General features: G+C 42.3%; 1 protein-coding gene across 2 annotated transcripts in view; it reads left to right on the top strand.

The window, feature by feature from the left end:
* Positions 1–13,888, top strand: part of bbg (PDZ domain-containing protein big bang) — a 157,676-nt gene that overhangs the window by 102,067 nt on the left and 41,721 nt on the right. For both annotated transcript variants that reach the window (XM_033478369.2, XM_033478370.2), the window contains exon 6: positions 7,760–7,834. In XM_033478369.2, the coding sequence (XP_033334260.2) occupies positions 7,760–7,834 (75 nt within the window). The remainder of the gene's footprint in view (positions 1–7,759; positions 7,835–13,888) is intronic.

The following is a 13,888-nucleotide window of genomic DNA, read 5'->3' as shown; positions in this document are numbered from 1 at the left end:
CACGAGCATCGAACTTGCCATTTGTTGGACCAATTAATTCGTGGCCCTCGCGATCGTTCGATTGTAACTTTACCTTCGTATCTCTTTAGCTTCTTCGTTTCCTGCATGATAACCAACTTCGAAGTTAGCATAACTTCGCACATTTTTCGCGAGTTCTGCAGTTCTGCTTTCGGCGTGGTATTCTTTTTTTACGCGGCGCTTTTGTACACGATTTTGCTAAAGAAGAGGAGAGAAAATTCTATTTCCTTTTTGCACGATTTCACTCGATCCAGCATGCTTAAAAAGCTTTGTTCTCGTTGAATAAACTGTGCACGAGGGCAAATCAATTTTGGCTTTTTGTAAAGACTCTCGATAAAGACTCTTCTATGATTTCCTTCTTTTTAGCTATTCTTGTCACAGGTTTTCAGAATAGGGAACCGAACCCCTATTTTTTTATGTATGTATACACGATGCCTTTTTCAAACGGTATGTTTTCCTGGAACGTACATACCGTGTAGAAACTGATTTGGGTGTATTTTATTGTCACATCGCTACATTTTTTTTATTCTTTTATTTTGCTTACTTATTAACAAGATAATTAAATGTGTCTTATTCGATGAATATTAATATTGATCACGCACGAAAATAAGGCAAAGATGCAGCGAAATTTGCCACCCCACAGTAATCGACTCCACTATCCTATCTATCCCTCATCTATCGACTTTTTCAATCGTCCACCGCGCTCTTTCAAACAGAATTCAAGGCGTATTATTTTAATTAATTCGGCAATTATTATTATTATAGTCTGCATAGATTTAACATAACAATCTAAGATATTTCTGTTATCTCGCTATTTTTTGTTCAACCTTGTACCTACGCATTCCAGACCCCTGTATTCTTCGATTTTCAATCTAATTTAATTACTTTTTTACGTTAACACATTGCGGACGGGGCTCTGCGCGTTCAACACGCCCTCAAAGACCGCACATTTTCGAACGCTCCAAAAACATGCTTGGCAAGTAACAGGAAGCGGATACGCACATTTCTAATTTGCATTTAGTATTCTTAAATAATACTATATATACGTAGTTTATATATCTGTTTATTATATAAGATTTTTTACATTTTAACTATTATTTATTATACAAATTTGAATATTGATTTAGAGTGGCTATAATGACTGATCATTTCTACATGCTTGGAATGATTCATTTGTTTCGCTAAAATTACTTAGGAATGCGGGAGGCTTCGTTACCATGGTTACGTAACAGAAATATTTGCGGCTGGTTGCTTGTTGCCGATTAAATAAAAAAAACATGAAAACGAGATATCTCGTGACCCGTCCGCAACGTTCAATTTGCTAAAAACGAGATATCTCGTGAGCCGTCCGCAATGTGTTAACGGAGTTATGCATAATTCTTTGAATTTTTGTGCTATTTTAGGAACTCCCATCTTCCACATGTTATCGAATAAATAACTAATCGAACCGAAACAAGCAAGCTCGACGCGTCTCGCACGATAAGTGTATCACGCTTGTAAACAAACAAAAAGCGCAGTAATTGGACACCGTACAGTAACTGGGCCCGCAGCCCTATTGGATCGCGACGCGAAACGGGCCGAGTTTTCGCCGATGCGGTGGGAGGACTCTCGGCGCGCATTCTTCGCCGCAGAAACGCTTTCGCGGAGCAAGCAGATTAAAGCGGGCGATATCGGGGCCGCTTTACGAGTTCTTGCGGTGCGTTGGCAAAGGCCCGGGACCGCGAGTCCCACCGGCGCGCTGCCGCGACGCGCACTTAAACGCGCGATGATCGACGCGAACGCGTAGCTTAATCGACCGTTAAAATTCCATGTCCGTTTCAATTTTACGGGCCGTTTAGTCGGGAGCGGCGCAAACCCGACAGGGGCCCGCGCAAATTTGCTAAACTTCGCGTGGCAGCCACCAAACCGCGGAAACGCGATCCTCGCGGCTCGCACGCCTCCTCCGCGGCCGATCGGTCCGAGGAAGATCGATGGCAAATCGATCGCGATCCTTGCTTCTTCCACAGTCGATCTTCTCGTTAAATTCTCGATAGAGGAGTCGCACGGATACTTGCTTCTTTTCTTAATCGTTTGAATTAGTTCGCGATGTTACAGAAGCGTTCTTAACCAGTTACATATCTGTTTTCGACGAGCATATTCAACGTAACGCAAAATATTCTCGGGGATTCCGTCTGCAGGGAAACGAAGCTCGATCCTTCCCCTTCAATTTAAGGACAACAGAAATGTAGCCTCGATCTTTGTTCGCGATGTTACAGCGCTTCAAAGTGGTGCGTCGAAAAACCACCCCTTTCCAGGGGGCTGAACGTATGAGACCGACAAGGGTCACTTTAAAGAGCTGTAACTCTGCGTAAAAAAATCGCAGCAGCATTTCTTTTTTTTTAATTTGAAGAGGAAGGATCAAGCTTCGTGTCACCGTAAACGGCATTTCGGAGAAAAATTCTACAGAGTCCGTGCATTTCGTTAAACATCGCGATACGACGAATATGGCTATTTACGATGCGACAAACACGGCCTCGCGTTTAAATGGCTACAGCGGCGTGAGTGCGACGAACTTAAAATCCAGAAACAGTGTCTTGAAGTAGAGGTTTCAAGCTTCAATTTAAAAGAAAGCTCATCATCCTACGATGATTTTCCGCGGAGTTGTCGTCGGTCGAAGTTGGACGATTTTTATTCAGAATTTTGCTATTTTTCTATTTTTCTATATTCCGAGCGGTGTTATTCGAAGCCTGTAACAAAAATTTAAAAACCTGCACTGCGAGGCCGCACAGTATGAGCTATCAAGCCACCGGAAACCTCGTTCGAGAACGAGAGTCCTTCGCCCGGACCCCGGGATCCGAAGATGGACGATCGATCAGTCCCGCCGTAATTTCCAGCATCTATTTGCAGTACGGTCGCAAATTACAGCAATCAAAATCACTTTCCCCCCATCGCGTCGGGGCCGTTCGAAAACAAGGGAGGCCACCGTCGAGATTAATTAATATCGATCGGGGTTCAAAGGTTTGTTAGCGTTGCCCGGAGGGGTGGAACGAGGGGGGGCATGCTCGACGTGCCGTGTCTCGAGATATGGATCTGCGCGGGCAACGTTCATTAAGCGATCAAGGTCGCAGCCAACGAGACAGCGGGAAAGAGAAATAGAGAGACAGAGGAGAGGCTCGTGGTGGATAGAGAACGAGATGTTGATAGAGAATGAGGACGGTCCCAGCAGTTCGCTCTTCCGCGTATTCCGCTGATTGCTGAATGGACGCGACGGCGGTGTCCTGTATGCGGAAATGGAAAGCTCGAACGAGCAATTCAACCCCTGGCGCAATGCACGGTTTTCCGAAATCAACCGAATTGTTAAGACGATTCATCAGTGCTTCGATTTTCGGACGCTCGATGCTCGGTGACGACCTTTGCGGTTTTTGCTCTGTAGACTCGAGAATGAATTTTTGGGTTTTAAGTTCCTCTTAAGTTTTAAGTTCTCTCGTATTTCTTTCTTAAATATAAAAACATTTGTGCAACGAAAAATCAACAATATAATATAATATAATATAATATAATATAATATAATATAATATAATATAATATAATATAATATAATATAATATAATATAATATAATATAATATAATATAATATAATATAATATAATATAATATAATATAATATAATATAATATAATATAATATAATATAATATAATATAATATAATATAATATAATATAATATAATATAATATAATATAATATAATAATATAACAATATAAACACTTTGAAACTTTGAAGTGACGACTTACAATGTTTGCACTTTTGTGCGTAAAAGCTTGAGCGTGAAATTCCATAAAACAGTTGAATTTATAGTTTAAATTGTAATCTAAATTGTAATTTAAATTGTAAATTTGCAGTTTAAAATTAATCGTTATTAGATTTATCGTTATTAAATTTAATCGTTATACAGTTATTTAGATTCGGAAACTACCCCAATCGAAAACTGCAAATATCCGCGAAGGTTTTCTATTTAAAAAATGATCGTTCCAGGGGAAATAAAAGACTCTGATATATCTTCGAACGCAATCAAATACAATATAATATATGTATATTATATATCCGGTTATGTAATTTATTTATTTACCAGAATCACAAAATCGGAGCTACAAATACAAATACAAATATTTATCTACGCGTGAAACCTTCGTGTTGTAACTTATACATTATTCCAGTTTTCCTAGCGGACGATCTAAAAGATTTCTCAAACGATACCTGCAAAGTATAAAGTTTGAGAACCTAGCGGCAGCAGCAGTCGAAATGAAACTGGATGAAATGTGAGAAACATATCCAAGTGCATTCGATCCATGGGATACGTTCCCAACCCTTTTGTGCTGCTATGTCGAGCCAGACTCGTTCGCATTAATAGTTACTTATTTCACTGATTCACGTTATGCTCATGAATAACGCCACAATTGCGCCACGATTAAGTGGTACCCGAGCACAATTGAGTGGGTTCGAATCATAGTGGCGTTAGTCACATTATCCTCACTGCGAGAAACAAGGAGCGTTATTAACAGATTGAGGATTTTATGCGTCTACGACAAACGACGATCGGGTCAAATACGAATATCTAAGGTCATTAGAAGGATTTCAGGATATTGTTACATTATTTTCTACTGTTTTATAATTATTGAAGGAACGAAGATATTTTCGACTAACTCGTGTTCCTTACGATTAACTTAAATAAGTTTTATTTCGCGTAAAGATCCGCAGTCTTGTTATTACTTACTAACACGTGTGTATCGTTTACGCGTGTTAATTTATTGTTAAGATAATTTAAAGTTCAGTTGATTCAGAGTTAAGTTGATTGAGAATCAAAATGATTCAGAGTTAAGTTAATTTAGAGTTAAATTAATTCACAGTTAAGTTAATTTGCATTTAAGTTGATTCAAAGTTAAGTTAATTTACAATTAAGTTAACTTGCATTCGAGTTAATTCAGAGTTAACTTAATTTGCATTTAAGTCAATACAAAGTTAAGTTAATTTACAATTAAGTTAACTTGCATTCGAGTTAATTCAGAGTTAACTTAATTTACATTTAAGTCAATACAAAGTTAAGTTAATTTACAATTAAGTTCACTTGCATTCGAGTTAATTCAGAGTTAACTTAATTTGCATTTAAGTCAATACAAAGTTAAGTTAATTTGCAAATTAAGTTAACTTGCATTTAAGTTAATTCAGAGTTAACTTAATTTACAATTAAGTTAATTTACATCTAACTTAATTTACAATTAAGTTAATTTACAGCTAACTTAATTTACAGTTCACTTAATTCACAATTAAGTTAATTTACAGTTAACTTACAGTAACTTTATAACTCATTTCACTTGCCTCTCGAACAATCTGACCTGCACAGATTCCATTATAAAATCAAATCGAAAATTTTCAAAAATGAAACTCACTCCACTGCGATTCTAACCCGTCCAATCACGCTATTCCAAACTATCCTGATCAGGTTCGCAAAGTTGCATACACTTGGATCACGGTACGCTTGGATCACAGGACGCCACAGCGAATTCTGAAATAAAATGAATAAAACAACCATGCGCGACCCTCTCGGCATTTCCCGAACGTCCTCCGGGCGCGTCGAATGAATGAAAATTGTACAGAGACAGAGGACAATCGTTCGGCGAGGAGCAGCGTCCCTTGTATTCCGTTGATTGGTGAATGGGACGGGACGCGCGACAACGTCCTACACGCGGAAACGGGCCGTGGTTGCAGGAGGAAGCGGAAAGCTGTTCTCGACCCGCGTTAATCCCGCGGGTACACGCACGGGTTTGCACAGAGGGACGCGTGTACCAGCGGACTCCCGAGCTTACCCCCGGCTCTCGTACCCGACGTCCAATAAAGCGGCGGGTCAACTGGAGTCAACCGTGCAGCTGTGTCCACTAGCCAGCGGCTATTACCTCGACTCATTATCACTGGGTCCCTCTCCTTTGTGCGCGAGCCTGTTCCACGTTTCGCGGCCCCGGCGTATCTCCGGCCGTAATTTTTCTTAATTGAAACGTCAGCGCGTAGAGACGTTCCTCTCGTCGCGTCGCGTCGCGTCGCGTCGCGCGCGCAATCAGCTCGCGGAAACTCGCGGAAACGGTTTTGACGGCGCTGAAAACGATCGGCGAGAGGGGACGATGAAAAGGACATGGTGCATATAGCGCGTCGACCGAGGCATTATTATTCGAATAAGATTTCCGAGGTGCGCGTCGCCGATGAATCAAATCGGTGCCAGCAGGTGTTCTTCGTTGCCGAGAGCTTTTTTTCTCTCGAGCCCGCCGGCATATGGGACTTCCTTCTCGCGTTTCTCGATGTTGGGCAGCCTTGAAGATTATGCTGAACAGTTATGCCGAACGTTACGTTCGCGACCCTCGTTTCGATTATCGCGCGACATCGGACGACCGTGGCTTATTCTCGCGCGACCTATTCTCGCGGACGGGTTCAAGTATGAAACGGACTGCGGTAATGTCTCCCTAATTGACGCAGAAATTGTGCAGAAAACTGGACAATTTGGGAAGAGGAGATACGATTGTTCGAGCCTTGTGGCTTATTTTTGTAGTTACGAATTGTACACGATTATATAAAAACGAGCCGCAAGGCTGGAATAATCGTAACTCCTCTTTCCAAATTGTCCATTTTAGTGGACAATCTGAGCGTCAGTGAGGGAGACATTACTGTATGCACGTCTATACTTAGATTGTAGTTTTAGTGAAAACGAAAATATATTTTGAAATTTCAAGGTCTATGCTTAAATTGTAATTTTAGTGAAAACGAAAATATATTTTGAAATTTCAAGGTCTATACTTAAATTGTAATTTTAGTGGAAACGAAAATATATTTTGAAATTTCAAGGTGTTTAGAATATTTTAAGGCCAGAATAAAAAAGAAACACATAAAATACACGAATATTATATATTATTATAAATATATATAATATATATAATATTATATTAATATTATTATAAATATATATAATATATATAATATTATATTAATATTATTATAAATATATAATATATATAATATTATATTAATATTATTATAAATATATATAATATATATAATATTATATATATATAAATTATATGAAGTAATTTAGAGGGTGCTGTTGTTGGAAACGGGGGTGAGCGTTAAGGGGATGCGAACACCCTTTGTGATTCTACGTCGAACTCGATATTAACTATGATATAGTTACTTATTTTGCTGATTTACGTTTATATTTTCCTGCGTAATCCGAGCGCTAATTAGAAAGAAATTACCGTACGCAGGCACGTACTTTGACCATGTCGCATGATTTCACCTGATTTCACGCGACGCGACATTGCTATGTTTTTTTTTCTACCTTTACAAATGTTTGGTCACGTGCTACGATCCGCGTCATACGCGAAAATGTTTAACTTTCAGAACGATAATATCGCGGAATGTACTCGAGGAATCATTGTGAGACGTTGACATCGACGATTTCAATTCGTTCAATAACACCATTCGATTTTTGCATCGTTATCGTACGTACGCGCGACGTTTCAATTATTCGCCGGCGATTTCGAACGATCTCGTCTTTTGATCCGCGTGACGTCACAGCGAACAGTTTTATCTTTGCCTCACCGAAACTCTTGGATTTTCTATGCACGCGCCGCACACGCGCGGCGTCCGCCGATGGATGCTTCGGCGCTCGTTCGTTCGGGTCTACTTTTATCTGAGCCCGTCTCGTTCTCTTGTTGCAGCAAGGAATGACGAGGTAGACGACGCCGGGCCAGCCGAGAACATCGACGGAGCCGAGCCTGAACATCTCAACGCAGGTGAGCCACGATTTTTTAGCTATCTCGGTGTAGATTGTTGCATCTCCAAACGAATCTGTTCTCTCGTTTAAGTCTTCGGTTACGCCAAATTTCTGTTAACATAATTATCGGCCACCCTGTATACAATTTGAATATATTTTGAACTAAAATTTCGTTGTTATTATCGTTATTATTATTATTACTATTATTATTGCTATTATTATTACTGTTATCTTGATATGATGATTGTTGCTATTGTACGATTTCTGTTAACATAACTATCGGCCACCCTCTATACAATTTGAACACATTTTTAACTAAAATCTCGTTGTTGTTATCGTCATCATTATTATTACTATTATTATTGCTATTATTATTATTGTTATCTTGATATAATGATTATTACTATTATACGATTTCTGTTAACATAATTATCGGCCACCCTCTATACAATTTGAACACATTTTGAACTAAAATTTCATTGTTATTGTCGTCATCATTATTATTACTATTACTATTATTGTTGTTATTATTATTACTATTATTGTTGCTATTATTATTACTATTATTGTTGCTATCGTTATTACTATTATTATTACTATTATACGATTTCTGTTAAAATAATTATCGGCCACCCTCTATACAATTTGAACGCATTTTGAACTAAAATTTCGTTGTTATTATCGCCATCATTATTATCACTATCATTATTACTATTATTATTACTATCATCTCGCCACTATTTTTACACAACAATTAAATCCGCTAACTTCGTTTCTGCATCATTGCTCCAACACAAAGCATTCGACAAACATCGTCAAGTGTCAAACGGTCAAGGCAGGCCCCGTGCTCTGGGTCCAAAGAGACCCGGCCGTGGCGCGGCGAGGGTTAACGCTTCTCGTGCAACTCGCCGAGACAGTTCAGCGATCGTCGTATCGCCGACCAAAGACCCCCGCGGCGTTCAGATAAAAGAGCGTTCTAAACGGTCTGTTCGCAGAAAGCGAGTAAAACGGTCCGCGCGCGCGCGCGCGCGCGAGCCCGGAGACATTTATCAGTGGCTCGTCAGGAGCGCACGAGGAAACGTTCGAGAGACGAGGCAGGAGGCAACACAAGCGGTCGCGATCGTGGCGATCGAGACGGGGGCAGACTCGGTTCAAGGTGCCGGTCGGCCATAAATCGCGTGGTCTAAAACTTTCGAGGCACTCTCTTGCGGCATTCCGTTCTCGGAACCGCGTCCTCCCGCAAAGAAACCGATCGGAATGGATTTTTCCGGCGGCGCGGCGCGGCGCGGCGCGGCGCGAGAATGTCGGATCGGCGTGACCGGGAATCGTTCTCCGCGGGCCCAACAATGCTGCGAGTCCGCTTCGCGCGGGCTTTACGACGATGGGCCCCTCGTCCTTCGGCCGATCCGAGCCGATCTCCGAGCCTAGTAATCCTCGGCCGGGAACGGCGAGCCGGTGAAAGTCCGCAAGAATTCGCCCTCGATCGTGTTGCGAACTTCACATTGAGATACTCGTGACGTGTCACGAACCCGTTCGGGACCGGTAATGAACGCCCCGTGTCGGCTGGCTCCGGGGACGAAAACGAACAAGCGAGCAGCAGCAGCAGCAGAAGCAATGGCAGTAACAGCAACAGCAGCTCCGAGTGCTCAGCGCCGGCCAACTACTCGTATCTTTCAGATGTCAGAGTCACGATTCTCATTCCAGACATACCTCGCCGGTGAGATCTCGTTCCGCGGGAACGCGAACGTTTCCGCTCGCGCGCGATCCCTCGCCGCGGATCAGAAAAATCGTCCTTCCGCTACATCGCTCCTGTATCGCCGGGATAACCGCGCGGATACCGTTTCGAATAATGCCCGCTAAATCGTGCCGATCCGGCGGAGAGCGCGGATCGAACGGATCGCTCGATCCGGCGTGGCGCACACCTATGGAACCTGTAATCGCGGAAAAATCGGTGCGCGCTGCTCCGCGCCGCGCTGCGCCGCGATCTCGCGATTTTTCGAACCGCGAACGCAATTAGCGGCGATCTACAGTTAGCTCTGCTTTACTCTTTTACGTCGGGAATCAATTACGGATAGAGGAAGTCTTTAATACGAGACGATAATCGAGCGATGTGAAAGGCTTTTCAGCGTCCGATCGCAGGCGAAACGGCGGCCGATTTTTCACCGGCGGAATGCAATCGGCATCGATCCGGTGAAAACGCTGCTGGAATCCGCGTCGGTTCCCGATACTTCTGCGCTTCGGGAATAAATTGCTGGGTATTTAACGCCGGGCCCGGCGATATTTCACGTACAGCTGTAGTTGTTGCTGCGACGAAAGAATGAACCGAGGAGACGTAAATTATAATGCGATGCAGAGGTAGAAACGCGACGCGATCCGATCCGTCCGAGGGAAACAATTCTGCCGAAACGACGACTCTCTGATTCGTTTGTTTCGTTCGATTCGGGAAACGTGCGAAAATAACAGGAGAAAATTGTTCTCTTTTCGTCGCGTCGTGTAATTAAAATGTACGGACGATGATTCGCATCCGTTCGTAGCGTGATATGAGTCATCGTTAGAGCGCGGATTTTTATGCAATTGCATGTTTTCATAGGAAGAGCACACAGTTCCGAGACTTGGACAGAAATTTATTTGATCATGAGTGGATTCTAAAAATATAATTTCTAACCGCTTAGAAGAATATAATTTTCGACGACTCATCATGTGATGCTGGCTCGTCGTATTGTTCTATGTTATCTATTTACTTTTGCTAATAATTTTGGAATTATCTTGAATTTCTCGACTTTATTTGGACGAGAATTATCCACGCAATAACGAAATGAGAATTCTTGACTCGCGAAATAGCACTATAACTTGAAACGGTCTCGATGAAAGAGTATTAAATCTCCCACAATTATGTTAACACCCGGAAAGCGCGATTCCTCAGGTCATTTGAAGCAACTTTTTCCTTAGCAAAAATGCAATCCGCGGCTTCGTTTACGAGTTATTGACGAAAAACGTTGACCAATGACAGAAGAGCGCGGCTGGCGCGATGCGGCCGAGCCAATCAGCGGACCTGGGCTTCGACCGCTCGTTGACTGGACCGCCTCGCGTCAGTCGAGCTCTCCTCTCATTGGCCACTGTTTTTCCTTAATAACTCGTAAACGAAGCCGCGGATTGCATTTTCGCTAAGGAAAAAGTTACTTGAAATGATCTCAGGAATCGTGTCCTTCTATGTATTAACATAATTATGGGACACTTTGTATACGTCTCGAGTGAACATGTGCATACGTATTGAAACTTGAAATGACATTATCGGACAGAACTTTCCGGTAGACCTGATATTTTATAAGGGGACAATTTATTTCCTCTTTATCTCCCCTTTTATTTTTGTCGTGTTTAATACGATGAATACTATGAATACGACGAATACAATGAACACGATAAATACGATGAATACGACAAGTATAACTACGAACGCTAGTGGCGCTGCTATCGGGCGTGCTAACGTTAACACAACAATTCGTTCGGAAAAATGATCGACGTGGTACGCGGCGTGGCACTTTATCGCATAGTTCGTGGAACACGGCCGAAAGAATTGCCGTCTCGTTGATACGTTTACGAGCCAGCTTTCCGGGAACGATTACTTCCGAAAACAGCGCGACTGCAAACAAGATTCGAACCGTGACAAACGCAAAGCTCCGGCTCGTGGATCCCCGAGGTAGGTTTCGCGCAGTTATCTAACTGGTCCGCAGATTAGCCGCAGCAACGTCTGCGCCGGAGTGCAAACATTCGAGAAGTAGCAGCAGCACAGTTGACATAATCTTCCTACGACCCTGTTACCGTATTCGCGCGGCCTTTATTCGTTCCGGTTATGCAATCCCGCGGAAGAAGTTCTGCCGGCGTTGCGCGGCGTTATTCCGCGGCTTGATAGTCGCCGTCAGCTCGTCGCTCTTTCGGTGCTTCGTCACGTGACCAACTTATTCAATTTCTCATTCTCGTTTCGTCGCCGTTTTATCGGCAGTGTTGCCCGCCGCGCGTTTCCGGTTGGCTCTCGTTATCGGGAATGCCGACGAGCGGTCGGCCGCCGCCGCGGAATAGAAACCGAGCCGATAAGTTCGCGATTTCGAAGATAAAAGGATCGGCTGACATCGTCGCGTGGCAATGATGTCATCGATCGAGATCGTCGACGACGGAATAACGTGCCGGCAAAGGTGACCGTAGGCGGCGACGGTGCAAGTAACGCGTTTCTCGAAAGTTCACCGGCGATGCGTTGTCGCGACCAGAAACACCGAACCGGTCGAAATGGTACTGGTCGCTGCTTTTTCTTTCCTTTCGCAGTTCCCGATATTGTAGAAAGGTTTCTGGGAGAAAGTTTTTGATAAACTTCTTCATATCCAAGCATTGTATATTCCATATTATATTATTGTGTTATTATATATTCCATATTATCATAGAAGTCGACAGGATTTATTTATTTATTTATTTATGTATTGAATATGTACGGGAAGTCATTCATTAGATATAAAATTGCGACAAAAAACGTGAAGAATACAGAGGTATTTTTTACCTTTATTTTAGTATAAATTAGTCTCGTTAAGAGCTCGGTAGTTCCAGTGTTAAAAAGTCGTCCCCGGATTTTCATTAATCCCTTGCACTACAATTTTTTTTATAATTGTGCCGGTTAGCAGTTCTTCGTTCTTAATAATTGCCCTGGTAAAAAACAATGCAAGCATTATATATTCTATATTATATTATTATGTTATTATATATTCCATATTATCATAGAATCACAAGAAGTTAGAATAAATCCAGTCTTGCCGTTGTTATAAGACAGTGTTTATTTATTTATTTATTTATTGAATATGTACGGGAAGTCATTCATTAGATATAAAATTACGACAAAAAACGTGAAGAGAATACAGAGGTATTTTTTACCTTTATTTTAGTATTATTAATTTTTGTTATAATTGTACCGATTAGCACTTCTCCGTCCTTAATAATTGCTCTAGTAAAAAACAATGTAAGTACCAATGCGTCACGTGGAGGACAAGCAATGTATACACGAATAACAAATATCATGGATTTTGCAATAATTTACCTGAAATATCATAAAATAAAAATTCTTGCGATAGCTCCCGATAAAAAATTAGAACACCATATTATATAAAGAAGTATATTTCATTTTCTATTATATTTTCTATATTTCGATATTCTTAAGCGATTCGCGACATTTTGACACTGACAACGCATGCAGATTTAAAGAAACCGAATTTTCAGTTCTTTCCACATTTAAGACGCGACAAACACGTGCAGACATTTCCTCTAAAAACAATTCTTCCATTCAAAAAATCGCGTACTATTATCACAAAATCTCAGTTGAACGTAAACATAAAAATAAACCGAGTTTTCTTAACAGAGTTCGAAGACAGCAGCGTCTTCTCCGCCATCCAGAAAATTACATTTTCACGGCTCGCATCGTTTTCCGCTCGTCGATCGTTTCGCCGCTGCGTTGCGTCACGGAAAGTCATATCTGTTGAAACGCACAATTTTCGCGAGTTATCCGCGCAACACGATCCTTCCGAGTTTTCGAGATCATAACTTCGGATCAAATGAAACGAACCGAGGAGAAACAAATCCGCGTCGCGAGTTGAACTCGCCCCGCGAGCGGAGATCTTAACGGAATCGGTCGCGGTAAATTTCCTTCGCGGGAAGCAGAGGATCGAACGAGGAAAATTCCGGGGCCCCGTCGACGTCGTCTGACGACAAGCCGCGACGTCCCGAGAAGCCGCGCCGCGCCGCCCCGGCATTTCCTTCTGATCCGTGGATCAGAAGCGGAGGGTGCCGCAGACGAGGAAGGCGTCGCGTCGGATAAAAAGCGCGCGTCTCTCCGGCGACCGGCCGTCGAACCTCGAGGAATCGATACATCGCTGCCCGCGTACCATATTATTTCCACCGGCGCTTCTTTTCTCGGGGGGGAGCCCCCGGCCGACGCGAGTCCCTTGTAAAAACATTAATTGGATAAGATTCTCGAGGTGTGATTCGCTTCCTACTCGTTCCGCGAGCCGCTCCCACGAGGAGGATCGAGCGGAGCCGA

The sequence above is a fragment of the Megalopta genalis genome, chromosome 3, assembly GCF_051020955.1.
Source record: "Megalopta genalis isolate 19385.01 chromosome 3, iyMegGena1_principal, whole genome shotgun sequence".
NCBI lineage: Eukaryota > Metazoa > Arthropoda > Insecta > Hymenoptera > Halictidae > Megalopta > Megalopta genalis.
This window is presented reverse-complemented; position numbering and strand designations above follow the sequence as displayed.